General features: G+C 43.9%; 1 protein-coding gene across 4 annotated transcripts in view; it reads right to left on the bottom strand.

The window, feature by feature from the left end:
• LOC124719108 (guanine nucleotide-binding protein subunit alpha-11-like) overlaps positions 1-25,889 on the bottom strand; it is a 134,019-nt gene extending 108,130 nt beyond the window's left edge. For all 4 annotated transcript variants that reach the window (XR_007005986.1, XM_047244801.1, XM_047244800.1 and 1 more), the window contains exon 1: positions 25,725-25,889. Coding sequence is in view for 3 of the 4 variants with exons in the window: in XM_047244801.1 (XP_047100757.1) it covers positions 25,725-25,860 (136 nt within the window). In the remaining variant the exon portion in view is untranslated. The remainder of the gene's footprint in view (positions 1-25,724) is intronic.
• Between the last annotated feature and the right edge of the window lie 562 nt (positions 25,890-26,451).

The following is a 26,451-nucleotide window of genomic DNA, read 5'->3' as shown; positions in this document are numbered from 1 at the left end:
TCTCTTTGCAACAGTAGAGGTCCCCTAGGTGTTACAGAACTTCAGATACCCCGACGTAAGTCACGCAATGCGTTACAGCAGATTACTGTTCTGGACTTCAACACGATAGTGCCGTTCTATGACACACGTTCAAACCCACCTTACAAGATACACTGTTCATGTGTGGTAAGTGCCCCTAGTCAGTCCGCTCTACAACACCCAGCAATTCCCGAATGGAAAACATTTACCCATTCTACTAGTAAGACAATTACTGGCGAGAGAACTGCAGTAACTTTCTGGTCATTCATTAATTCACCACCAAGTGACTACAATACAATTACGCGACTTTACAGTTCGCTGCCAACTATAGTCGGCATCAAGGTGCTACATTGACCATTCCAATGCCTTTCCTACCAACACTGCAAAGCTCAGTGGCAACAAAATGGCTCTGAGTACTATGGGACTTAACATCTGAGGTCATCAGTCCCCTGGACTACTGAAACCTAACTAACATAAGGACATCACACACATCCATGCCCAAGGCAGGATTCGAACCCGCGACCGTAGCAGTAGTGCGGTTCCGCACTGAAGCGCCTAGAACCGCTCGGCCACAGCGGCCGGCGTCACTGGCAACATAAAACTTACAAATAAACACTTCTCATCCATTGTTTATGGGATCGCATTTTAGTTAAAGTTCACTTAACGACTGCAGATAAGTACTCATTTAATAAACTGAAAACATCTCTACTGTATAAACACGGGCTCAGTGAAGTTATTTTGTCTCCTCATACAAGAGAACTGGACAGGAAGTGCTGGGAAGATATCGTCTGTCGGTGAACTGACATACAAAGAGCGCTCGTGCAGGGGGAAGTTGCATTTCCCGGAAGAACGCTAGAGTTGCCGTACCGTACACGATGACTAAGGATAAATTTCCCTCTAGCAGTGTACATAAATTTACGCAGATGCGCCTTTCTTGTGTTAGTATTGCTAGCAACTCGTATCTGCATTCCATGTAGTGTTAACGAACTTTGTAGAAAATAAACAGCCTCAGGTTGTGTCTGACAAGGGAACCTCCCCATCGCACCCCCCTCAGATTTAGTTATAAGTTGGCACAGTGGATAGGCCTTGATAAACTGAACACAGATCAATCGAGAAAACAGGAAGAAGTTGTGTGGAACTATGACAAAATAAGCAAAATATACAAACTGAGTAGTCCATGCAAAGATATGCAACATCAAGCGTTATCTCAGCTCAGGAGCATCGTGGTCCCGTGGTTAGCGTGAGCAACTGCGGCACAAGAGGTCCTTGGTTCAAGTCTCCCCTCCAGCGAAAAATTTTCTTTATTTTGGCAAAGTTATGATCTGTCCATTCGTTCATTGACGTCTCCGTTCACTGTAATAAGTTTAGTGTCTGTGTTTTGCAACCGCACCGCAAAACCGTGCGATTAGTAGACGAAAGGACGTGACACTCCAATGGGAACCGAAAACATTTGATCGCAAGGTCATAGGTCAACCGATTCCTCCACAGGAAAACACGTCTGATATATTCTATACGACACTGGTGACGGCATGTGCGTTACATGACAGTAATATGTTGTCGACCCACCTAACTTGTACACTTGGCGAATGGGTAAAAACATTCTTCTACGTTGCCCGATTTAGGTTTTCTTGTGGATGTGATAATTACTCCCAAAAAAGTGACGAAAACATAGGAGTTTGTCACATAAACTGCAACAAATGAATCCAACAGTTTCACAGTCGCTCACTTTCCCCTGTGCTCTGTCAAAACATATGTTTCAAATTTTTCCGTGTGTAGACCGTCAAATCCTGCCTATGTCCAAGCAAATCTGAACATGTCCTGGAATTTTCGAGAGCGAAGGTGATTATGTGTGAGTGCCTGAACTTTGATAATTGTCTGAAAATAAAAAACTATACTTTTCGCTTGAAGGGGGACTTGAACCAAGCACCTCTCGTTCCGCAGCTGCTCACGCTAACCACGGGACCACTGCGCTCCCGAGTTCAATCTATCCTTGATGTTGCTTATCTTGCACATGGACTACTCGGTTTGTATATTTTGCTTATTTTTTCATAGTTCCACACAGCTTCTTCCTGTTTTCTCGATTGATCTGTGTTCAGTTTATCAAGGCCTATCCACTGTGCCAACTTATAACTAAATCTGAGGGGGGTGCGATGGGGAGGTTCCCTTGTGAGCACTGCATCGCCAGAGACTGATGAAGCGAGCTGCGGAGTGTGGGTATAGCTTTGTGAAAAACCATGTACTTGCTTCTTATGACATAGTGGGACAGACAGAGCAGGGAATTATCTGCTCACTCTTCATTTTGCAGACCTATGAAGGAGGGAAGTGCATGACCAAAATCTGGCGATCTACCTTCCCTCACGTTTCTGCACTCCACCAGCAGCCGGCCGCGGTAGCCGAGCGGTTCTAGGTGCTTCAGTCCGGAACCGCGCGACTGCTACGGTCGCAGGTTCGAATCCTGCCTCGGGCATGGATGTGTGTGATGTCCTTAGGTTTAAGCAGTTCTAAGTTCTAGGGGACTGATGACCTCAGATGTTAAGTCCCACAGTGCTCAGAGCCATTTGAACCTCCACCAGCCCCCATTCAACACTGTTTCACACCCAGGACACAATTGACACAATTTATCCTTTAATACGGCTCTACGGCGTTTAGACGTAGTACACACGTTTAATATTGGTTCTTAATCCAATTAATTTAATAGTAAACAGTGATGTTATACTGTTAGAACAATATTTTCAATAATCTGCGATTTTTCCTGTCCTCTGCAACACGGAACTGCCGTATTTACGCGAATCTAATTCGCCATCGAACGTGATGCGCACCCCAATTTTAAAAATTAAAAATCGCGCAGCCAGTCAAACATCAAAGTTTCAGTCATCCATACTCTGTCTTGATTCCGAACAATGACGTCATCAGAGAATATGTTTTCATTTTTTGGAGTCTTGGGGACTGTTTTTAAGAAAGGGGGAAGTTTGTGCCCATCTTCTGTAATTCCCAGCATTACTGTTACGCGCTGTTTTTCACAGCCAGATGTTTTGATGGTAACAAATGGTTCAAATGGCTCTAAGCACTATGGGACTCAACATCTGAGGTCATCAGTCCCCTAGAACTTACAACTACTTAAACCTGACTAACCTAAGGACATCACACACATCCATGCCCGAGGCAGGATTCGAACCTGCGACCACAACAGCCGCGTGGTTCCGGACTGAAGCACCTAGAACCGCTCGACTACCACGGCCGGCTCGATGGTAACTTATTTTGTACTCGTCAGTCGTGTAATTACGTGGCATATCAAACCAAATTGGAGCTCCATCAGCGTTGCCCATTTGGCCCATCGAAAAAGTCTTCTCTAACCGAGATGTGATAACATACCGCTGAAGTTCTTAAAGTGCCTTTTCAAAATCCTGTGGAAGCTTTTGGCATATTGTTGTATGGCGTCGCAGACATATGCCCGCTCGTTTCATAAAGCGATAAATCCGTCCCCGGTAGCCTTAAACTCTTGCTTTGGTGTATTAAGAACTGCAGCCACTTCTTTTCCTTCTTTAAAATTATAGTGTCACTGCTTACAGGCTGCTCATTCTTCTTCTTTTCTCGAACGAATTACAAAACATTTACTTCAACTTCATGATGTCTCCCTTTGCGAGATCCAGAGAAATTCTTTCTAGCCGCGGTAGTTGCAAATAATCCCAGTTTCTGTTTCTTTCATAGGTCAACGTTACTCTCAGTTACATTGAACTCTCTTCCTGCCCTTCTGTTACCATATTTTTCAACATAAAGAATTACTTTACGCTTGAAAGTAGCATCATACGGTATTCTTCTCTGGTTGCATTCCATTCCGTGACTACCTAATGGCCGGCCGTGTGGCCGTGCGGTTCTAGGCGCTTCGGTCCGGGACCGCGCTGCTGCTACGGTCGCAGGTTCGAATCCTGCCTCGGGCATGGATGTGTGTGATGTCCTTAGGTTAGTTAGGTTTAAGTAGTTCTACGTTCTAGGGGACTGATGACCTCAGATGTTAAGTCTCATAGTGCTCAGAGCCATTTGAACTACCTAATGCAAACACAATGCGAAGTACCTTAGTAGGCCAACAATAATGTAAAGAGGTTGAGAAGTTCAACAATGCCTCGTAATGTACTGGGCAGTACCTAAATTTCAAAGAGCAAATAAAAAATAAAAATAAACGGCTGTTCTATTTGAACCGCCGACTGAAGAGAATTTCCTCTCGTGGCAGTAATGAATTTTGTTCTGACGCCTGCGAACAGAATTCAGAACAGGAAATGTATACCAGCTCGATAATCTCTTACCCGATTTACGTCTTCGTTTCTTTAATTCACAGATACCGTACCTATATTTTCTTGCTAGAGTTTAATAAATGTTTTGCTACTTCGGATCACATAGGGTAAGAAATACCGGTGAACGATTCAAGTTTGTACTCGAATCTAATGCGCCATCGAATCTTACGCACACCCCGATTTTGAGTACTTCTTGTGGTAAAAAAAGTGCGCACTAGATTCGCGTAAATACGGTATTACTCCTAGAGAAAAAAAAAATTGATCGAACTCTTTTTGTAGGGACTTTAATGCAGTTCAAGTTTGTACCGGGAAATATTTACACTAGAAGCTGCGCCGCGCGGAGTGACCGAGCGGTTTGAGGCGTAATGTCACGGATTGCGCGGTCTCTACCGCCGGAGGTTCGAGTCCACCCCCGGGCGTGGATGTGTGTTTTGTTCTCAGCATAAGTTAGTTTAAGTAGTGTGTAAGTCTAGGGACCGATAACCTAAGCAGTTTGGTCCCTCCGGAATTCACACACATTTGAACATTTTGAACTAGAAGCTGCGTTTCCGAGTTACGCCCACGCTCACACCCCTGCCGTCAGTATTTTTGGCATGTTGTCCATGACACTCCCTCCTACCACTGTACAAAAATTTGCGAATAAACGATTTTTCCCGGTAACTTTCTTCCATTGACTGGACTGATTGAACCTGTTAAGTTGTGAAATGACTAGGAAGGCGATCGTCCAAATGTGATGGTGTATGCAGGGCTTGGACAGAAATGTTAGTGGCGGAAGAAGGAGCTCTAAAGCGTTTACAAAAAAATAGCGTTCTTGCCGCGGGTCGGTCGACACGAGAGCTTCCTGGAACGCTGACGCAGCGGAAATCCGGGTGTCGTGGAGTGGATTCCCTATGCGGAAGCTCTTATTCTTTTCAGTTTTTACGTTATATAAGTTGCAAATAAAGCGAAATAATGATCTTTATACTGTACTAGCTGACAAACCTGGCGGATATGGGATGCTTAAAGACGTATATATCATAAAGGATGTTACGAACACAGTTATCCTGATAGTGAGGTAGTTTAGTCGCCGTGCACGGCAGTGGATGAGTGTGCTGGCCAAAAATCTGCGAAATATTGAGGAATAAATACTGTACTCTTAGATAAAGCTAAATAAGATATGACTTACGAACTTTACCGTGTATGTGCAAATGTTTTTATCGATTCATTCACGATGCAGTGTGATGGTGACCTCGACGACTTTCATCCATACTGTGATGGTTGGAAGTGGATGATTTTGGTTGGCAGATGTCTCAATATAATATGCGACGTGTAACACTTAGAAAAAGTTATATTCTCCGTGACTTTTCAACATTACCGTATTAGTGAATATACTCGCTTGTGCAGTCCTCACCCTGTTCCATGCATACCGGCATTAATATTAAATTTCACAGACGTGTTTAACCCTGGTAACTCCAAGGAGCCAATGCTAGATTAGTAATCTTGTCTTAACATAACAGTATTTAAATGAAGCTGAGAAGTAATGAAAGTTACATTATTTCATTAGGCTTTGACTTTCATTGCATATACGTAAGTATAATATCTTTTTTTCACAATAATTGCTTATAGAATATATTTGCAGTGACTGACGAAAACGCTCTAAATTATGAAAAGTGTTACACTCACAAAGAATGAGCGAAATGTGTATCCGAAAACATTGTAGTGTACCGTTTGATTGTTCATTTATTAGTTACGAGTATTTTTGACTCCATGAGGATTTTTTTCTTTATGTCTCTGTTAGCAGTCGGTAACGCGCTGATAGATTTGATAATACACGTCGTTATATGACTAAGCTGCGCCAGCCGCGGTGGTCTATCGGTTCTAGGCGCTCAGTCCGGAACCGCGGGACTGCTACGGTCGCAGGTTCGAATCCTGCCTCGGGCATGGATGTGTGTGATGTCCTTAGGTTAGTTAGGTTTAAGTAGTTCTAAGTTCTAGGGGACTGATGACCACAGCTGTTAAGTCCCATAGTGCTCAGAGCCAGCCACTAAGCTGCGCAACCATCGTTTTATGTCGGACGAATGAAATAATAAACGAATTTTCACATGTACGGTTATGTTAATAATTTACAATGTATATAGCTTTTCCCAAGAGTAATTATTGCTCTATGTTTCGCGGATTTTGCTAGCCACACTCAAACACTGCCACACGCTGCGACCAAACTTCCTTACTAACAGCATAAGACCAAAGGGTATCTACCACCACAACCACATCGACATCTACATGGACACTGCAAATCACACTTAAGTGCATGGCCATCGAACGACCTTCACAATAATTCTCTATTATTCCATTCTCGAAACGCGAGCGGAAAAAACTAATACATATCTTTTCGTGCGAGCTCTGATTTTCCCTATTTTATTACAATAATCGTTTCTCTCTATGTCGGCCCATTCGGAGGAGAAAGCTGGTGACCGAAATTTTGTGAGAAGATTCAGCTGCAACAAAAAACGCATTTGCTTTAGTGGTGTCCACACAAAATGTCGTATCATGTCAGTGACATTCTATCCCCTATTTCGCGATAATGAGGAACGTACTGTTATTCTTTGAAGTTTTTCGATGTACTCCGTTAATCACGACTGGGTGTGGATCCCAGACCGCCCAGCAACACTCCAGAAGAGGAACAAGCGTAGTGTAGCCAGTCTCTTTAGTAGTTCTGTTACATTTTCTGATGGTTTTGCCAATAAAACGCATGAGACGCCCTGCTAAACCCGCAGGACAGGAAAGTAGTTTAAATTGCGGAGAGGTCCAAAATAAGGGGCTGTCAGTTTGACTCGAACATACAACTTTATCATTTGATCAAACATTACAAGAACCAAAAAATATTTTTTTCAAACACACAGCTTTAATCTTTGGAACTTAATTACCGGCTGAAAGCCACTTTAATTTAAAAACAGCTGAAGACCAATAACTTAAAACGCAAGCATAATCAGAAATTTAAAAGGCAAGCCATATCTTACAACAGTTCTTTATTTAGACTGAAGATTTTCAGAGCAAACAATTTGCAATTCAAAATCGGCTGGAAGCCCAAAATTTAAGGCTAAACAACATTAAGAATTTTTTTTTTAAAAAAAACACAAGGCCTTACGTAAAACAGTTCTTAATTAGGCAAAATTCAAGCAAAACAGAAATTTAAAAGGCAAGTTCCTTAGTTAGGGTGAAGGCTCAAAGAATCAGACACTTCAAGAGCAAACAAGTTAAAATTCAAATCGGCTCAAGGCTGATCACTTATAACTCCATAACATTAATTCTCTCTTTTTTTAAAAAAATACCAAAGGCCTTATGTGAAACAGTTCTTTAATTTAGGCTGAAGGCCTTAAGAGCAAAACAACTCAAAATGGGCTGAAGGCCCAACACTTAAAATTCAACAACATTAAAATTTTTGAAATGCCTAAGGCCTTACGTGGAAACAGTTCCTTGAACTAGGCTGAAGGCCTTAAGAATCTTACGCCTTGAGGGCAAAACCTTAATTTTAAAAAAAATCGGCTGGAAGCCATACACGTACAAACAACAGGAACAAATAAAAAAATAAGACAGTACACCCAAGGGCGCTCAGATGTTCGAGGGTCGGCCTGGAATTTAATGCTCGCTTATGTGAGACAGGCAGTCGGGCCAACCATTCACGATCCGACGACAACCCAACCAACCGACAGTCAACGGACCCACTGACAAGATAACTTCAACCTCACCCGACCAGGCGACAACAGGAAGTTCAACGGAACAATGTAGGAGATATTGGCGCCCACAACCAGTTATACATTGAGGTGTCAAACTACACACCGTGCTGAACAGTGACAACACGATGAGGAAAATACTCTGCCTGAAATATACGTCAACGCCAGGGCAGGTAACCGGAACATTAACGGCCACAAGGCAGAAGATTCCGCTGGTGCACTTTAATTCACATAACCAAATACAGTGAAACTCCACCGGAGGGTGGCTAGAATTTCCAACTTGAGAACCATATTGTTGTTCGCGGGGATATCCCAACAGCCGACAACGAACTCCAAACGACACAATGGAACAGTCTTTTGACTTGCTGGTAGATTAAATCAGAACTCAACTTTCGTGTCCAGGGTCGGTGAGCCACAAACCTCGTAGCAATGGGAACAGTCCCACACACTCCGACACCGCGTGGAGACCGCCAGCGGCTCCGGCCAAACTACTTCCTCGCTGTCCCACGCCAACCGACTGACTGGTCGCACACCGTCCAGCCGGAAACTATAAGCGCCAGGTCAAAGATAGTCCAAGGTGCGAATATCGATACACACCGCTGCTGCCACCCGCAGAAGGAGAAGATAACAGCATATTCGCGATAACCGCGGGAGACTAAACACAGAAGCGCAACGAAGGTTTAATCCAGCGCATAACATGAGCCAGCCACGACTCAACGCACTCTTTGGATTGCCTTCCCCACAACATTTGATGTGTGTTATTTTCAATTTAAATTGTTCGTAATTGTAATTCCTAGGTGTTTAGTTGAATTTACGGCCTTTTGGATTTGATTCATTTTTCGTGTGACCGAAGTTCAAAGGGTTCCTTTTAGGATTCGTGTGGTTGACCTCACACTTTTCGTTACTTAGGATCAACTGCCAATTTACGCACCATACATATAACTTTTCTAAATCGTTTTGCAATTTCTTTTGAACTTCTTATGACCACTAAACGGTATACGGCAGCATCATTTTCAAACAACCTAAGACGGCTGCTCAGATTGTCTCCTATGAAATGAAATGTCGTGTGGCTAAGGCCTCCGTCGGGTAGACCGTTCGCCTGGTGCAGGTCTTTCGATTTGACTCCACTTGGGCGACCTGCGCGTCGATGGGGATGAAATGATGATGATTAGGACAACACAACACCCAGACCCTGAGCGGAGAAAATCTCCGACCCAGCCGGGAATCGAACCCGGGACCTTAGGATTGACATTCCGTCACGCTGACCACTCAGCTACCGGGGGCGGACATTGTCTCCTATATCGTTTATATAGATAAGGCACGGCAGAGGGCCTTTAATACTACCTTGGAGAATGTTACATTAGGACAGAGCGTTCAAACTTCTGTTTTACTCTATGACTTTCCGTCAGTTACAACGAACTGTTACATCTACGACAGGAAATCGCGAATCCAGTCACATAACTGAGACGATATTCCATAAGCACGCATGCATAAGCCGTTTGTGTAGTGCAGTTTCAAAAGCCTTTTGGAAATCTAGAAATACGGAATCAATTTGAATATCGATAGAGTATCAACAAAACACCGACATGGTTTGTGCTATTCGTTGTCGTCCAGGAGAAGTGCCTTAACCCTAAGTAATAAGTGCCACATTACTACGGAACACTGGAAGAGCATAACTGTGAGCGTTTGTCGTGTGGAATTCCCGCGGAGAAGTGGGTAGAGCGTTAGTTCGTCGTACAAGTGTAGTGGGTTCGAGCCTTGGTCATGCAAGTTTTTGTACTGTAGTAGGGGCGATACTGTTATATGGGACAACATGTACATGACATGTATGATGACTGTTCGGAGTTCACAGATGCACAACTGTGCTGCCATCTAGCAGTATTAATATTTGTGCACGTGCGACGCAGTTGTTTCTTTATTCTTCTGTGCCGATTGTTTATGTTTATTCTTTGAAAGCAAAGATATATTCTATATGTTTCATGTTTTCAACTAAACGTATCGAAAGCGGACTGCCAATAGAACACTGCTATAAACTCCGAATAGACCTTTTACATGTCATGAACAAGTTGTACCATATAACAGTTTCCTATGTACCACAGTTCAAAAACTGGTGAGAGCAGCACTCGAACCCGGGATCCTTTGTACACTCTGTGATCAAAAGTATCCGGACACCTGTCTGACAATGACTTACAATTTCGTGGCGCCCTCCATAGGTAATGCTGCAATTCAGTATAGCGTTAGCCTTGATGACAGCTTCCAGTCTCACAGGCATACGTTCAATCAGGTGCTGGAAGGTTTCTTGGGGAATGGCAGCCTATTCTACACGGAGTGCTGCACTGAGGAGAGGTATCGATGTCGGTTGGTGAGGCCTGGCACGAAGTCGGCACTCCAAAACATCCCAAAGGTGTTCTATAGGATCAGGTCAGGACTCTGTGCAGGCCAGTCCATTACAGGGATGTTATTGTCGTGTGACCTATCCCCCAGAGGCCGTGCATTATGAATACGTGCTCGACTGTGTTGAAAGATGCAATCACCATACCCGAATTGCTCTTCAACAGTGGGAAGCAAGAAGGTGCTTAAGACATCAATGTAGGCCTGTGCTGTGATTGTGTAACGCAAACCAACAAGGTGTGCAAGCCCCCTGCCTAAAAAGCACGACCACACCATGGCACCACCGCTGGCAGATGATGTTCACGGGCATTCGCCATACCCACACCCTGCCATCGGATCGCCACATTGTGTACCGTGTTTCGTCACTCCGCGCAACTTTTTTCCACTGTTCAATCGTCCAATGTTACGCTCCTTACACCAAGCGAAGCGTCGTTTGGCATTTACCGGCGTGATGTGTGGCTTATGAACAGCCGCTCGCCCATGAAATCCAAGTTTTCTCACCTCCCACCTAACTGTCATAGTACTTGCAGTGGATCCTAGTGCAGTTTGGAATTCCTGTGTGATGGACTGCATAGATGTCTGCCTATTATACATTACGGACCCTCTTCAATTGTCGGCGGCCTCTGTAAGTCGACGGCCGCTGTGGCCGAGCGGTTCTAGGCGCTTCAGGCCGGAATCGCGCTGCTGCCACGGTCGCAGGTTCGAATCCTGCCTCGGGCATGGATGTGTGTTATGTCCTTAGGTTAGTTAGGTTTACGTAGTTCTAAGTCTAGGGGACTGATGACCTCAGACGTTAAGTCCCATAGTGCTTAGAGCCATTTGAACCATTTTCTGTTAGTCAACAGACGAGGTCGGCCTGTACGCTTTCGTGCTGTACGTGTCCCTTCACGTTTCCACTTCACTATCACACCGGAAACAGTGGATCTAGGGATGTTTAGGAGTGTGGGAATCTCGCGTACAGACGTGTGACACAAGTCACACCAAATCGCCTGACCACGTTCGAAGTTCTTGAGTTCCGCGGAGCGCCCGATTCTGCTGTCTCACGATGTCTAATGACTACTGAGGTCGCTGATATGGAGTACCTGGCAGTAGGTGGCAGCACAATGCACCTAATATGATGGTTGGTTGGATTTGTGGGAAGAGACCAAACTGCGAGGTCATCGGTCTCGTCGGATCAGGGAAGGAAGCCGGCCGTGCCCTTTGAAAGGAACCATCCCGGCGTTTGCCTGGAGCGATTTAGGGAAATCACGGAAAACCTAAAACAGGATGGCCGGACGCGGGATTGAACCGTCGTCCTCCCGAATGCGAGTCCAGTGTGCTAACCACTGCGCCACCTCGCTCGGTACCTAACATGAACAACGTATGTTTTTTCGTGGTGTCCGGATACTTTTGATCACATAGTGTATGACTAACGCTCTACCGACATCCCCACAGGAACCCCAGGCGATAGCCGCTCTCCCTATGCTTTTCCTGTGCTCCGTAGCTATGTGTTACCAATTGCGGTTAGGCAGGTTCTGTTGTACAGCAACACGTAGCAAAAGTTATATGGGATATCTGATTGTGGATATACAACGTTGGGTGCCTATCTGACTGACATCAGAAGGTTTGGACGTAAGCCACAATTATACAGGATTTTTGAAGATGATGTATTGCCCCCAAAAGCACTCCGACAGTGCCTCCCTTTGATCTCTGTTCTTATGGTTAGGCAAAGAACTTGAACGAAATGCTTCAAAACTGCTCTTATCTCAACCTAGGGGAGAGAAAGAAATCATACCCCTTGAAAACTGCCTCAAAATACGTTCCATTGTACACCACCAATATTTGGCGTAATGATTCGTTATGAGTGGTTTGCTGCCAAACTGTGCGATGAGAGACAATCTTTTATGAATGTAAACCAAGTTTGTTTTTCTGTAGATATTTTGGAACAACCGTGTAATTGTAATTATGTGGCTTTCTTAACGTGTGCAAGAGGCCGAGAAAATTATAGTTTCCGCTGTTTTTACAATGATTATCACCCCAGGAAGTGTAAATCATCAACTGTCAAATACTAAAAGTATCTAATTTTATTGTCGAAGTTCTCGTGTATGCCTTTAATTTATTTGCAATTCGAAGTGTTTCTTTGCCTTGACTTTTCATGCTTTTTACGAAAATGTTAATTAATATAATAATAGAATAATTCAATTATAAGAATTAATTAACAGAATACTTATTCGTGAAACGCTCACAGACACCAAATCAAAAGTAAAGTTTCAGGGTGAAATATCGAAGTCATTCAACATAAAAACTGGTGTAAGGCAAGGTGATAGCCTGTCTCCACTCTTCTTTAACTGCGTACTAGAGAAAATAGTAAGAGAATGGAGACAAAAACTGAAAGAAGAGAAGCTATCACCAATTAGACTGGGAACTAAAAAAAATTGTTTAGCATTTGCGGATGATTTTGCCATTCTTTCTGAAAACCTAACAAATGATGGAATACAAATCAGTCTCTTAGAAGAAATAGCCAATAAAGCAGGTTTAAGAATATCTGTAGAAAAAAAAATTATGACAAATATAAAAAATGCTCCGGAATCCCTAGCAACAGATATTGGCCAGATAAAGAGGGTAAATAAATTTAAATATTTTGGAGAAATTATTATCCAAGAAAATGGCTTAGAAAAATTCGCTATACAAGAAAGAGTACATAAAATGGAGACAGCTTATGGAATAGCTAGGGATGTCTACAACAAAAGGTGTCTGTCTAAAAATTTGAAGATACAGCACTACAATAGTAAAAACAGAATGTCTTTATGCAAGTGAATGTTTAGTACTGAACTACAAATTACACAAACGTGAAGTCCTAGAAAGAAAAATTATTCGAAAAATACGTGGACCACCAAACAATACAGAGGTATTGAAATTAAGAAGCATGAAACATTTAAACGAAACACTATGAGAGTGGCAACTGCTATTTTTTGGACACTTATACAGAATGAACAGCAACAGGTTAACCAAAACAGATTGGCCAGATAAAGATGGTAAATAAATTTAAATATTTGGGAGAAATTATCCAACAAAATGGCTTAGAAAAATTCGCTATAGAAGAAAGAGCACATAAAGTGGAGAGAGCTTATGGAATAGCTAGGAATGTCTACAACAAAAGGTGTCTGTCTAAAAATTTGAAGATACAGCACTCCCTCTTTGGGAGAGGAAGTCAATAATAGCCTGGATTCAAGAAGTTAGGAAAGATTTGTAAAGAAACAACATAAGTGAAAAAGATGCATCAGAAAGAGAAAGATTCAAGAGGAAAGTGTTAAAATGGAAGGATTCCAAGGCAGGAGGGAGAAGAAGACAGGGTCAAAATGGTCCGAGGAGAGAAGAAGGATACATAGTGAAAAGATGAAAGAATACTGTAGGAACAACAAAGAAGGAAGCATTGAAATTGGTGCGTGGTCCTTAGATGACCCAAACGAAGAAAGAAAGAAAGAAGAAGAAGAATACTCTGAGGTGACAAAAGTCATGGCATAGCGATATACACACACATAGATGCGGGTAGTGTCGCGTACACGAGGTAGAATAGGGCTGTGCGTAGGCGGGGCTGTCATTTGTACTGAGGTGATTCATGTGAAAAGGTCTCCAATGTGATTATGGCCCCACGACGGAAATTAACAGACTTCCAACGTGGAATGACAGTTGGAGCTAGACGGCTGAGACATTCCATTTCGAAATCGTTAGGGAATTCAATATCCCGAGGTGCACAATGTCAAGATAGTGCCGAAAATCCCAAATTTCGGGTATTTCCTCTCTCCACGCAACCCAGTGGTCAACAGCCTTCGCTTAACGACCGAGAGCAGGGTCGTGTGTGTAGAGTTGTCAGTGCTGACAGACAAGCAACGCTGCGTGAAATAACAGCAGAAATCAATGTGGAACATACGAGAAACGTATCCGTTAGTACAGTGCGACAGAATTTGGCGTTAATGGCGGCAGAAGATCGACGCGAGTGCCACAGCTAACAGCTCGACAACGCATGCCTCTCGTGGACCCTTGGCCATATCGGTTGGACCCTAGACGACTGGAAAACCTTACTCTTGTCAGTTGTTGTTGTTGTTGTGGTCTTCAGTCCAGAGACTGGTTTGATGCAGCTCTCCATGCTACCCTATCCCGTGCAAGCTTCTTCATCTCCCAGTACTTACTGCAACCTACATCCTTCTGAATCTACTTAGTGTTTTCATCTCTTGGTCTCCCTCTGCCATTTTTACCCTCCGCACTGCCTTCCAATACCAAATTGGTGATCCCTTGATGCCTCAGAACATGTCCTACCAACCGATCTCTTCTTCTAGTCAAGTGTAGTCTTTTAGATGAGTTCCGATTTCAGTTGGTAAGAGCTGATGGTAGGGTTCGAGTGTGCTGCAGACCCCACAAATCCATAGAACCTGGTTGTAAACAAGGCATTGTGCAAGCTGGTGGTTGCTCCATAATGGTGTGGACTGTGTTTACGTGGAATGTACTGGGACCTCTGAGCCAACTGAACCCATCATTGACTTGAAATGTTTAAGATCAGCTATTTGGAGACCATTTGCAGCCATTCATGGACGTAATGTTCAAGCAACGATGGAATTTTTATGGAGGATAATGCCCAATATCATCGGGCCACAATTGTTCGCGCTTGGTTCCAAGAACATTCTGAACAGTGCGAGGGAATGAGTTGACCACTCAGATCGCCCAACATGAGTCTCACCGAATGCCTGTGAAGCAAAATCAATAGGTCAGTTCGAGCAGAAAATCCTGCACCGGTACACTTTCGCAGTTAAGGTGGGCTAAAGACGCAGAATGACTCAGTATTTATGCAGTGGGCTGCTATACTATGGCGGGCAGAAGGGCCTCCGATACCATATTAAGTGATATCCCAGGACTATTGTCATCTCAGTCTATACTGAGCCTTATTCCAGTTTATTTGCAACGTAAATACCGTTGCAGTTGAAAAAGAAGCAACAGAAATGTTTCCGCGTATGGAGTCAACCCCACGACCCTCGGAGAACCGGTCGGTACTCTTTCCACTGCCCCAACCCCTTCCGGGAAACTTTGCTAACATAAATGACTAATGTGTTGAGCGACCCGTCCAAAAATGCTTGCCATCAGGAGGTTCACTTCTGACCAAACCCTGCGTATACCATAAATTAGGGTGAAATCGGTGTTGGCGAGTAAGCGTGGTTCGCTTGTAAGTTGAAAGTTGTGGTGGGAAGTGGTAGCAACACCCACACCTACGCATCGACGTCAGCGCTCGCGCCTACGCAGAAAGAGGCACAGCTTAAAGGAATGATCAAAAACACTATGTCGAACATGTCGTTGTCGTTGTTGTTGTGGTCTTCAGTCCTGAGACTGGTTTGATGCAGCTCTCCATGCTACTCTATCCTGTGCAAGCTTCTTCATCTCCCAGTACCTACTGCAGCCTACATCCTTCTGAATCTACTTAGCGTATTCATCTATTGGTCTCCGTCTACGATTTTTACCCTCTACGCTGCCCTCCAGTACTAATTTGATGATCCCTTGATGCCTTAGAACATGTCCTACCAACCGATCCCTTCTTCTACTCAAGTTGTGCCACAAACTCCTCTTCTCCCAAATTCTATTCAATACCTCATTAGTTATGTAATCTACCCATCTAATCTTTAGCATTCTTCTGTAGCACCACATTTCGAAGGCTTCTATTCTCTTCTTGTGTAAACTATTTATCGTCCACATTTCACCTCCATATATGGCTACACTCCATACAAATATCAGAAACGACTTCCTGACACTTAAATCTATACTCGATGTTAACAAATCTTTCTTCTTCAGAAACGCTTTCCATGTCATTGCCAGTCAACATTTTATATCCTCTCTACTTCGACCATCATCAGTTATTTTGCTCCCCAAATAGCAAAACTCCTTTGCTACTTTAAGTGTCTCATTTCCTAATCTAATTCCCTCAGCATCACCCGACTTAATTCGACTACATTCCATTATCCTCGTTTTGCTTTTGTTGATGATCATCTTATACCCTCCTTTCAAGACACTGCCCATTCCGTTCAACTGCTCTTCCAGGTCCTTTGCTGTCTCTGACAGAATTACTATGTCATCGACAAACTTCAAAGTTTTTATTTCTTCTCCATGGATTTTAGTTCTTACTCCGAATTTTTCTTTTGTTTCCTTTACTGCTTGCTCAATGTACAGATTGAAAAACATCGGGGAGAGACTACAACCCTATCTCACTCCCTTCCCAACCATTGCTTCCCTTTCATGCCCCTCGACTCTTATAACTGCCATCTGGTTTCTTTACAAACTGCAAATAGGCCTTCGCTCCCTGTATTTTACCCCTGCCACCTTCAGAATTTGAAACAGAGTATTCCAGTCAACATTGTCAAAAGCTTTCTCTAAGTCTACAAATGCTAGAAATGTAGGTTTGCCTTTCCTTAATCTAGCTTCTAAGATAAGTCGTAGGGGCAGAGTCCTGGACAATTAACCTAAAGCACATTAAAAAATTACAAGCTTTGGAGATGGACTTCTGGAGAAGATCGGCAATAATCTCCTGGAAAGAAAAGATAAGGAACACCGAAATAATAAGGAGAATGGAAGTAAAAGAAAAAAATATATGACGTAATGGATAGGAAGAAACTACAGTGATACGGGCATGTACGACGAATGGAGGAAGCCAGAATACAAAAATTGATACTGGAGTGGGAACCGGTGGGGAGAAGAAGAAGAGGACTACCTATGACCACCTGACTCCAAAATGTACAGCACAAGACTGAAACACCTGGAGGAATATTTTGAAAAAAAAAAATATAATTTAAGAACGTTTATTCTCTGTATTGTAATTTCTGAGTAAATTTTATGTTGGAGATAAGCCTCTGTAATGAGGAAAAGCTCAAAATAAATAATACAATTATAAATTAACATTTTTGGATTTTTTTTGTCTTTGGTTGTACTGTGAAACCTTGCTTCTTGGTATATTTAATGAATCTGGGCCAACGGGAAGTACCCTAAAGATTTGGAAGAGAGAGTTTGCAAGTATCAAAACATGTGATATAAATGGCTGTATTTTTTGGTTGTACTGAATTAGAAGCTACATGTATCGTAAACCTTAGTATGTGGTATAAATTTCAGATTTATTCGTCCACACGCTCCTGAGAAAAAGAGCCGTGCGGGGAATCCGCGCAGTCTGGGGCGCCTTGCCACGGTTCGCGCGGCTGTCCCCGTCGGAGGTCAGCATGACCAGGAAGGATTCAGAATTCACACTCATAGCAGTGCAACCTCAAAAACCTAACAAAACACTTTTTTTTACATGTGAAATTTCATCATTTTTTCACTTACTACTGGCTGCATTTGTCGCTATAGGTACACTTTTGTTCCTAAGTAAGATTCTTCGATGACTTTTGCACAGCACACAAACCATAGTTACAGGTGTATGAAACTCTGGAAGTTATTTAATGTATGAAAAATGAATGAACTGTTACATTTTAAACTTCATGTTTATAAAAAACTCAAGTTTTATAGTTAATTATCTCAATTTTTTTCCACAGTTTTTTAATAGATTTGCAAAATTCTAGAGTTTCATACACCTGTAACTACTGTTTGTATACTATGGAAAATTCATCGAAGAATCTCGCTTACTTAGGAAGAAAAGTGTACCTATAGCAACAAATGATGAAATTTCACATGTAAAAAAAGGTATTTTGCTACGTTTTTGAACTTCCACTGCGATGAGTGTGCGTCCTCAATCCTTCCTGGTCATGGTGACAAAGTTTTACGAATTTATCTGTAAAAGTATAGACAGTAGAAATTAAAATGTCCTGTGGTGACTCTCCTGCTCCAAGACGGCCCGTTTGACGCCCTACCCCCCTTAAGTGAGATTAAGTAGTGTGTAAGCCAATGGACCGATGACCTCAGCACTTTGTTCCCATAGGAACTTACCACCTACCTACCTATCCCGAGAAAAAGAGTTTTGAACAGTTGGACTGACAGACAGAATGACAACAAAGTGATCCAATAAGGGTCCCGTTTTTACCAGCTGAGGTAACCCCAATAAATAGCTGAGACCTGTTGTTTCTTTTTGATTCACGCTGCTCCTCAGAGCCGCAGGTGAATGCTGCCCGCGCTGGCCGAATGCAGCCGGAGTCGCTCGAACGCTGTGGTCGCCGCTTCCTTCAGCGACGCCGTGCTTGCAGCGTCACCGCACTCAGCTGACTCCTCATATGATACCTCCTAATATCGTGTCGGACATCCTTTTCCTGTGTAGATGATGACGTTCGGTTGGTGGCGCGCTCAACTGCGCGGTCATCAGCGCCCGTACAAAGACCCAGTTTTTACGCAGTCCAGTTTTTACACAATCCAATCTACCCACTGTCAAGAATGATGACGATAATGATGAAATGATGAGGACAACACAAACACCCAGTGCCTAGGCAGATAAAATCCCCATCACGGCCGGGAATCGAACCTTGGACCTTTGCCCAGTGTAGAGCAGCAACTAGACACGGCATGGACTCAATAAGTCGTCGGAACTCCCCTGCAGAAATATTGAGCCACGCTGCTTCTATAGATGTCCACAACTGCGAAAGTGTTGCCGGAGCAGGATTTCTTTGCACGAACTGACCTCTCCATTCTTTTCTTTTCTTTCTTTTGCTTGTGCCTTTTTCCCGCAGTGACGCAGGGTCGGTGTGGTTAATCGGATTTGGCGAGGTTAATTTAAGGGGTGGCCGGATGCCCTTTCTGCCGCCACCCCATACCCCCTGGGACGGAATTAGTGTACCCCAACTGTCTGCGTCTAGTGTAATCCGTGGAGTAGTGTGAACGTGTTCAGGTGTCTGCGAGCCGTGTAACTGAGGCGGGACGTGGAAACCAGCCCAGTATTCACCTGGCGGGATGTGGAAAACCGCCTAAAAACCACATCCAGGCTGACCGGCACTCCGGCCGCCGTCGTTAATCTGCCGGGCGGATTCGATCCGGGGCCGGCGCGCCTACCCGAGTCCGGGAAGCGGCGCGTCAGCGCTCTCGGCCAACCTGGTGGGTGAACCGACCTCTCGATTATGTCCCATAAATGTTCCACGAGATTCGTATCGAGCGATCGACTTCATATCGATCGATCGACTTGCCCAGAATGTTCTCCAAAGCAGCCTGGTGACATGCCGCATTTTCGTGCACAAAAATTCCACAGTTGTATGGAAATATGGAGGCCACGAATGGCAACAAATAGTCTCCAGGTGGCAGAACATAACCATTTCCAGTCAACGTTTGGTTCAGTTGGACTAGAGGAGCCAGTCCATTCCGTGTAAACACAGTCCACTCCATTATGGAGCCACCACAAGCTTGCACGGTGCCTTGTTGACAAATTGGGTCCACAGCATCGTGGGGTCTCCCTCAGAGTCAGACCCTACAGTCAGCTCTTATCAACTGAAGTCGGCGCTCGTCAGTCCTCCGATATGGTCACGAGTCCAGGACAGCCACTGCAGGCGCTGTCGTGCTGTTAGCAAAGGCACTCGCGTCGGTCGTCTGCTGCCGTAGCCAATTAACGTCCGATTTCGCCGCACTCTCCTAACCGATACATTCGTTTTGATTTCCGCCGTTATTTCACGCAGAATTGCTTGTCTGTTAGCACTGACAACTCTACACAAAGACCGCTGATATCTACATCTACATCTATACTCCGCAAGCCACCTGCCGGTGTGTGGCGGAGGGTACCTTGAGTACCTCTATCGGTTCTCCCTTCTGTTCCAGTCTCGTATTGTTCGTGGAAAGAAAGATTGTCAGTATGCCTCCGTGTGGGCTCTAATCTCTGTGATTTTATCCTCATGGTCTCTTCGCGAGATATACATAGGAGGAAGCAATATACCGCTTGACTCCTCGGTGAAGGTATGTTCTCCAAACATCAATAAAAGCCCGTACCGAGCTACTGAGCGTCTCTCTTGCACAGTCCTCCACTGGAGTCTATCTATCATCTCCGTAACGCTTTCGCGATTACAGAATGAACCTGTAACAAAGCGCGCTGCTCTCTGTTGGATCTTCTATATCTCTTCTATCAACCCTATCTGGTACGGATCCCACACCGGTGAGCAGTATTCAAGCAGTGGGCAAACAAGTGTACTGTAACCTACTTGCCGGCTGGGGTAGCCCAGTGGTTCTAGGCGCTACAGTCTGGAACCGCGCGACCGCTGCGGTCGCAGGTTCGAATGCTGCCTCGGGCATGGATGTGTGTGATGTCCTTAGGTTAGTTAGGTTTAAGTAGTTCTAAGTTCTAGGGGACTGATGACCTCAGAAGTCAAGTCCCATAGTGCTCAGAGCCATTTCAACCATATTTTTGTAACCTACTTCCATTTTTTTCGGCCTGCATTTCCTTAGGATTTTTCCAATGAATCTTGATCGTTAATGTGGGTAGGACGTCAAACGGGCCGACCTGGAGCAGGAGAGGCACCATAGGACATTTTATTTTCCACTGTCTACACTTTTACAAATAAATTCATAAAACTTTGTCAGCATGACCAGGAAGGATTCAGAATTCACACTCATAGCAGTGGAAGTTCGAAAACATAACGAAGTAATTTTTTTTTTACATGTGAAATTTCATCATTTTTTTCGTTTACTAATGGCAGCATTTGTTGCTATAGGTACACTTTTCTTCATAAGTAAGAGAGATGGTTCGAAGAATTTTGCACAGCATACAAACCATACTTAAAGGTGTATGAAACTCTAGAATTTTCCAAATTTATTAAAAACTGTGGTAAAAATTGAGGTAATTAACTACAAAATTTGTGTTTTTTTTCTAAACATGAAGTTTAAAATACAACAGATCACGCGTTTTTTCATAAGTTAATTAAATTCTAGAGTTTCATATACCTGTAAGTATGGTATGTATGCTGTGCAAAATTAATCGAAGAATCTCTCTCACTTATGAAGAAAAGTGTACCTATAGCAACAAATGCAGCCATTAGTAAGTGAAAAAAGATGAAATTTCACACGTAAAAAAAAATGTATTTTGTTATGTTTTCGAACTTCCACTGCAATGAGTGTGAATTCTGAATCCTTCCTGGTGATGTTGACAAAGTTTTATGAATTTATTTGTAAAAGTATAGACACTGGAAATTAAAATGTCTTGTGATGCCTGTCCTGCTCCAAATCGGCCCGTTTGACGTCCTACCCCCCTTAAGTGAAGACCGTCGGCCACAGCCTTGTCCGCAGTGGGAGGTAATGCCTGGACTCTGGTATTCTCGGCACACTCTATCCACTGTGGATCTCAGAATACTGAATTCGCTAACGATTTCCGAAATGGGATGCCGAATGCGTCTAGCTCCAACTACCCATCGTCGGATCTTTTCACACGCATCGCCTGGGTACAAATGACAGCTCCGCCAATGCACTCTGTGTACGCGACATTGCCGCATCCTCCCTATGTGCAGATCGTTGTCCCGCGACCTTAAGCCGTCGGCACACGGACCGTGCATCGGAAAGTTGAGCGTTGAGCGTGCCGAGTTCTGACGTCATAGCGTGGAATAGCGCGCTCGGGAGTCTTTCCGAACGTGCAGAGCAATATCTGGCGTGTCAGATATTCTGAGCGTGCGTCTGAGCGTTGACCAATGAGATGGCACAACGGCACCTACGTCACACGCACGCCGTCTCCCTTCAGTACGGAGTTGTGAGGCGCCATATTGGCATTCATTTCAAGCCTATATGTATATATGCCGTTTCTGAGCACCAGCAAATTGAGAATCACTGGAAAACCCGTTGTTAACTGTATGATCCGTTCCAATAAAATAATGAGAAACATCATATTCGTGGCAAAAGAGTTATTGTAACTTGCGTATTCTGAGAGTAGCCTATTTGAAGGCACCGGCACATTGAAGATCCACCCAAAACGCATTGTTCTTGGTACAATTTGTTAAAATTAAATTTCAATCAGTAATTATCTACGACTAAGGTTTCCAGCGTGGAATAAGATACTATCATTGGAGCAAAGGATTTATTGTTGGTTTAGCGTAGCCGGCATGGTAACTCAGCGTGTTCGTCAGAGGGTCAGCTGCCCTCTATAATAAAAAACTGAGTTAATGGATCAACGACGAACTGAAACGGATGTCTTGTGACATCCGCCCCGAGCAGAGGCAACGAACGAAAACGAACAAAATGAGATCACAAAGAAAAAAAGCGTAATGAGCAGATGAGATGACTGTTCGTGTCTAGACACTTCCAGATTTTTTCCCCTAACATTCGCGTTTTTATTAGGTTCTGATACTTTATTATTAGTTTAATATAAGTATACACTATAATATTTGATGTTATGTAAACATAAGTTCACCTTTTTTTGAGGGGTGACTGTTCGATTGGCTTAATCTACTAGACAGCTTGCGCTACTTGTATAAAGATATTTTGCTCCTTTTACGCTTCGTAATTCATATGTTGCAAAGATTCTGCTACTGGGTAGGGACAGTGATCAAGTAAGATTGACCTTGGGGTTTTACTAAAATGTGGGAACGATAAAATAATAAACATTATTTGTTATTCTTATGCGGAGAAGTATTCCAAATTTGAATCGCACTGTTTGTAATGGAAGTTTTATAAGCCTGTGTCCTTATTGATCTACATCTACATGATTACTCTGCAATTCACATTTAAGTGCTTGGCAGAGGGTTCATCGAACCACAATGATATTATCTCTCTACCATTCCACTCCCGAACAGCGCGTGGGAAAAACGAACACCTAAACCTTTCTGTTCGAGCTCTGATTTCTCTTATTTTATTTTGGTGATCATTCCTACCTATGTAGGTTGGGCTCAACAAAATATTTTCGCGTTCGGAAGAGAAAGTTGGTGACTGAAATTTCGTAAATAGATCTCGCCGCGACGTAAAACGTCTTTGCTTCAATGACTTCCATTCCAACTCGCGTATCATATCTCCCACACTCTCTCCCCTATTACGTGATAATACAAAACGAGCTGCCCTTTTTCGCACCCTTTCGATGTCCTCCGTCAATCCCATCTGGTAAGGAACCCACACCGCGCAGCAATATTCTAACAGAGGACGAACGAGTGTAGTGTAAGCTGTTTCTTTAGTGGACTTGTTGCATCTTCTAAGTGTCCTGCCAATGAAACGCAACCTTTGGCTCGCCTTCCCCACAATATTATCTATGTGGTCTTTCCAACTGAAGTTGTTCGTAATTTTAACACCCAGGTACTTAGTTGAACTGACAGCTTTGAGAATTGTACTATTTATCGAGTAATCGAATTCCAACGGACTTCTTTTGGAACTCGTGTGGATCACCTCACACTTTTCGTTATTTAGCGTCAACTGCCACCTGCCACACCGTACAGCAATCTTTTCTAAATCGCTTTGCAACTGATACTGGTCTTCGGATGACCTTACTAGACGGTAAATTACAGCATCATCTGCAAACAACCTAAGAGAACTGCTCAGATTGTCACCCAGGTCATTTATATAGATCAGGAACAGCAGAGGTCCCAGGACGCTTCCCTGGGGAACACCTGATATCACTTCAGTTTTACTCGATGATTTGCCGTCTATTACTACGAATTGCGACCTTCCTGACAGGAAATCACGAATCCAGTCGCACAACTGAGACGATACTCCATAGGCCCGCAGCTCGATTAGAAGTCGCTTGTGAGGAACGGTGTCAAAAGCCTTCCGGAAATCCAGAAATACGGAATCAACTTGAGATCCTCTGTCGACAGCGGCCATTACTTCGTGCGAATAAAGAGCCAGCTGTGTTGCACAAGAACGATGTTTTCTGAAACCGTGCTGATTACGTATCAATAGATCGTTCCTTTCGAGGTGATTCATAATGTTTAAACACAGTACATGGTCCAAAACCCTACTGCAAACCGATGTCAATGATATAGGTCTGTAGTTCGATGGTTTACTCCTACTACCCTTCTTAAACACTGGTGCGACCTGCGCAATTTTCCAATCTGTAAGTACAGATTGGACGTAGTACTTTCCATTTCGTGGAGGAAATGTGCGCTTTAATTGAGCTGTTGTTGTTGTGGTCTTCAGTCCTGAGACTGGTTTGATGCAGCTCTCCATGCTACTCTATCCTGTGCAAGCTTCTTCATCTCCGAGTACCTACTGCAACCTACATCCTTCTGAATCTGCTTAGTGTAGTCATCTCTTGGTCTCCCCCTACGATTTTAACCCTCCACACTGCCCTCCAATACTAAATTGGTGATCCCTCGATGTTTCAGAACATGTCCTACCAATCGATCCCTTTTTCTGGTCACGTTGTGCCACAAGCTCCTCTTCTCCTCAATTGTATTCAATACCTCCTCATTAGTTACGTGATCTACCCATCTAATCTTCAGCATTCTTCTGTAGCACCACATTTCGAAAGCTTCTATTCTCTTCTTGTCCAAACTATTTATCGTTCATGTTTCACTTTCATACAGGGCTACAATCCATACACTTTCAGAAATGACTTCCTGACACTTAAATCTATACTCGACGTTAACAAATTTCTCTTCTTCAGAAACGCTTTCCTTGCCATTGCCAGTCTACATTTTACATCCCCTCTAGTTCGACCATCATCAGTTATTTTGCTCCCCAAATAGCAAAACTCCTTTACTACTTTAAGTGTCTCATTTCCTAATCTAATACCCTCAGCATCTCGCTACTTAATTCGACTACATTCCATTATCCTCGTTTTGCTTTTGTTGATGTTCATCTTATATCCTTCTTTCAAGACACTATCCATTCCGTTCAACTGCTCTTCCAAGTCCTTTGCTGTCTCTGACAGAATTACTATGTCATCGACAAACTTCAAAGTTTTTATTTCTTCTCCAAGGATTTTAATACCTACTCCGAATTTTTCTTTTGTTTCCTTCACTGCTTGCTCAATATACAGATTGAATAGAATCGGGCAGAGTCTTCAACCATGTCTCACTCCCTTCCCAACCCCTGCTTCCCTTTCATGTCCCTCGACTCTTATAACTGCCGTCTGGTTTCTGTACAAATTGTAAATAGCCTTTCGCTCCCTGTATTTTACCCCTGCCACCTTCAGAATTTGAAAGACAGTATTCCAGTCAACATTGTCAAAAGTTTTCTCTGAGTCTACAAATGCTAGAAACGTAGGTTTTTACGCTGGCCCGTTGAGTAAACAGTGCGATTTACGAACTAGAAACGTCCCTCAACTGCCGCTGGCGTGCGTTGCGATCGCGTATACGACGTCGGGGCCCACGTACCGTGTGCACGAGTCGCATCGTTCCCGAGCGTCCAGCAGCACGTTCAACTTGGCACGCTGAACGTTAACGTTCGACAGCACGGCCCGTGTGCCGGCGGCCTTAGTCAGCTCGGCGTAACTCACCCAGCAGCAGCGTCTTGACGTCGCGGGCTCTCAGCCGGCGGTAGAGCTCTCGCTCGCGCTGCACCTCGATGGTGAGCCGCCGGTTGGCCAGGAAGATGCTGAGCGCGTCGCGGTAGCAGCAGCCGTCGTCCTCCATGGCGCGCACACTGCCTCTGCCCGGGAGCCCTCGGCTCGGCACAAGAGACACAGCAGGACGCTAGCCGACCGCTTCCTCGCGCGCCTTCCGCCGTCCCTCTCTTCCCCTCAGCCTTAGATCACACGTACATATAGACGGCGCACTTCCCTGTCTCTCCCGCGCTAATCCGCATCGGGGTCACGCAAAAAGCAGAGTTTCTACACTGTAGCGCCAAAGAAACTGGTACAGGCATGCGAATCCAAATACAGAGATGCGAGGCTAATCCCAAAAGTAAAGTCTCCTATTTCTTTATAAGTACAGGGCTATTACAAATTTGAAGCGATTTCATAAATTCACTGTAGCTCCATTCATTGACATATGGTCACGACACACTACAGATACGTAGAAAAACTCATAAAGTTTTGTTCGGCTGAAGTCGCACTTCAGGTTTCTGCCGCCAGAGCGCTCGAGAGCGCAGTGAGACAAAATGGCGACAGGAGCCGAGAAAGTGTATGTCGTGCTTGAAATGCACTCACATCAGTCAGCCATAACAGTGCAACGACACTTCAGGACGAAATTCGCAATTCACCAAAAGTTAACGTGTTTTGTGCA

This window comes from Schistocerca piceifrons, chromosome 10, assembly GCF_021461385.2.
Source record: "Schistocerca piceifrons isolate TAMUIC-IGC-003096 chromosome 10, iqSchPice1.1, whole genome shotgun sequence".
NCBI lineage: Eukaryota > Metazoa > Arthropoda > Insecta > Orthoptera > Acrididae > Schistocerca > Schistocerca piceifrons.
This window is presented reverse-complemented; position numbering and strand designations above follow the sequence as displayed.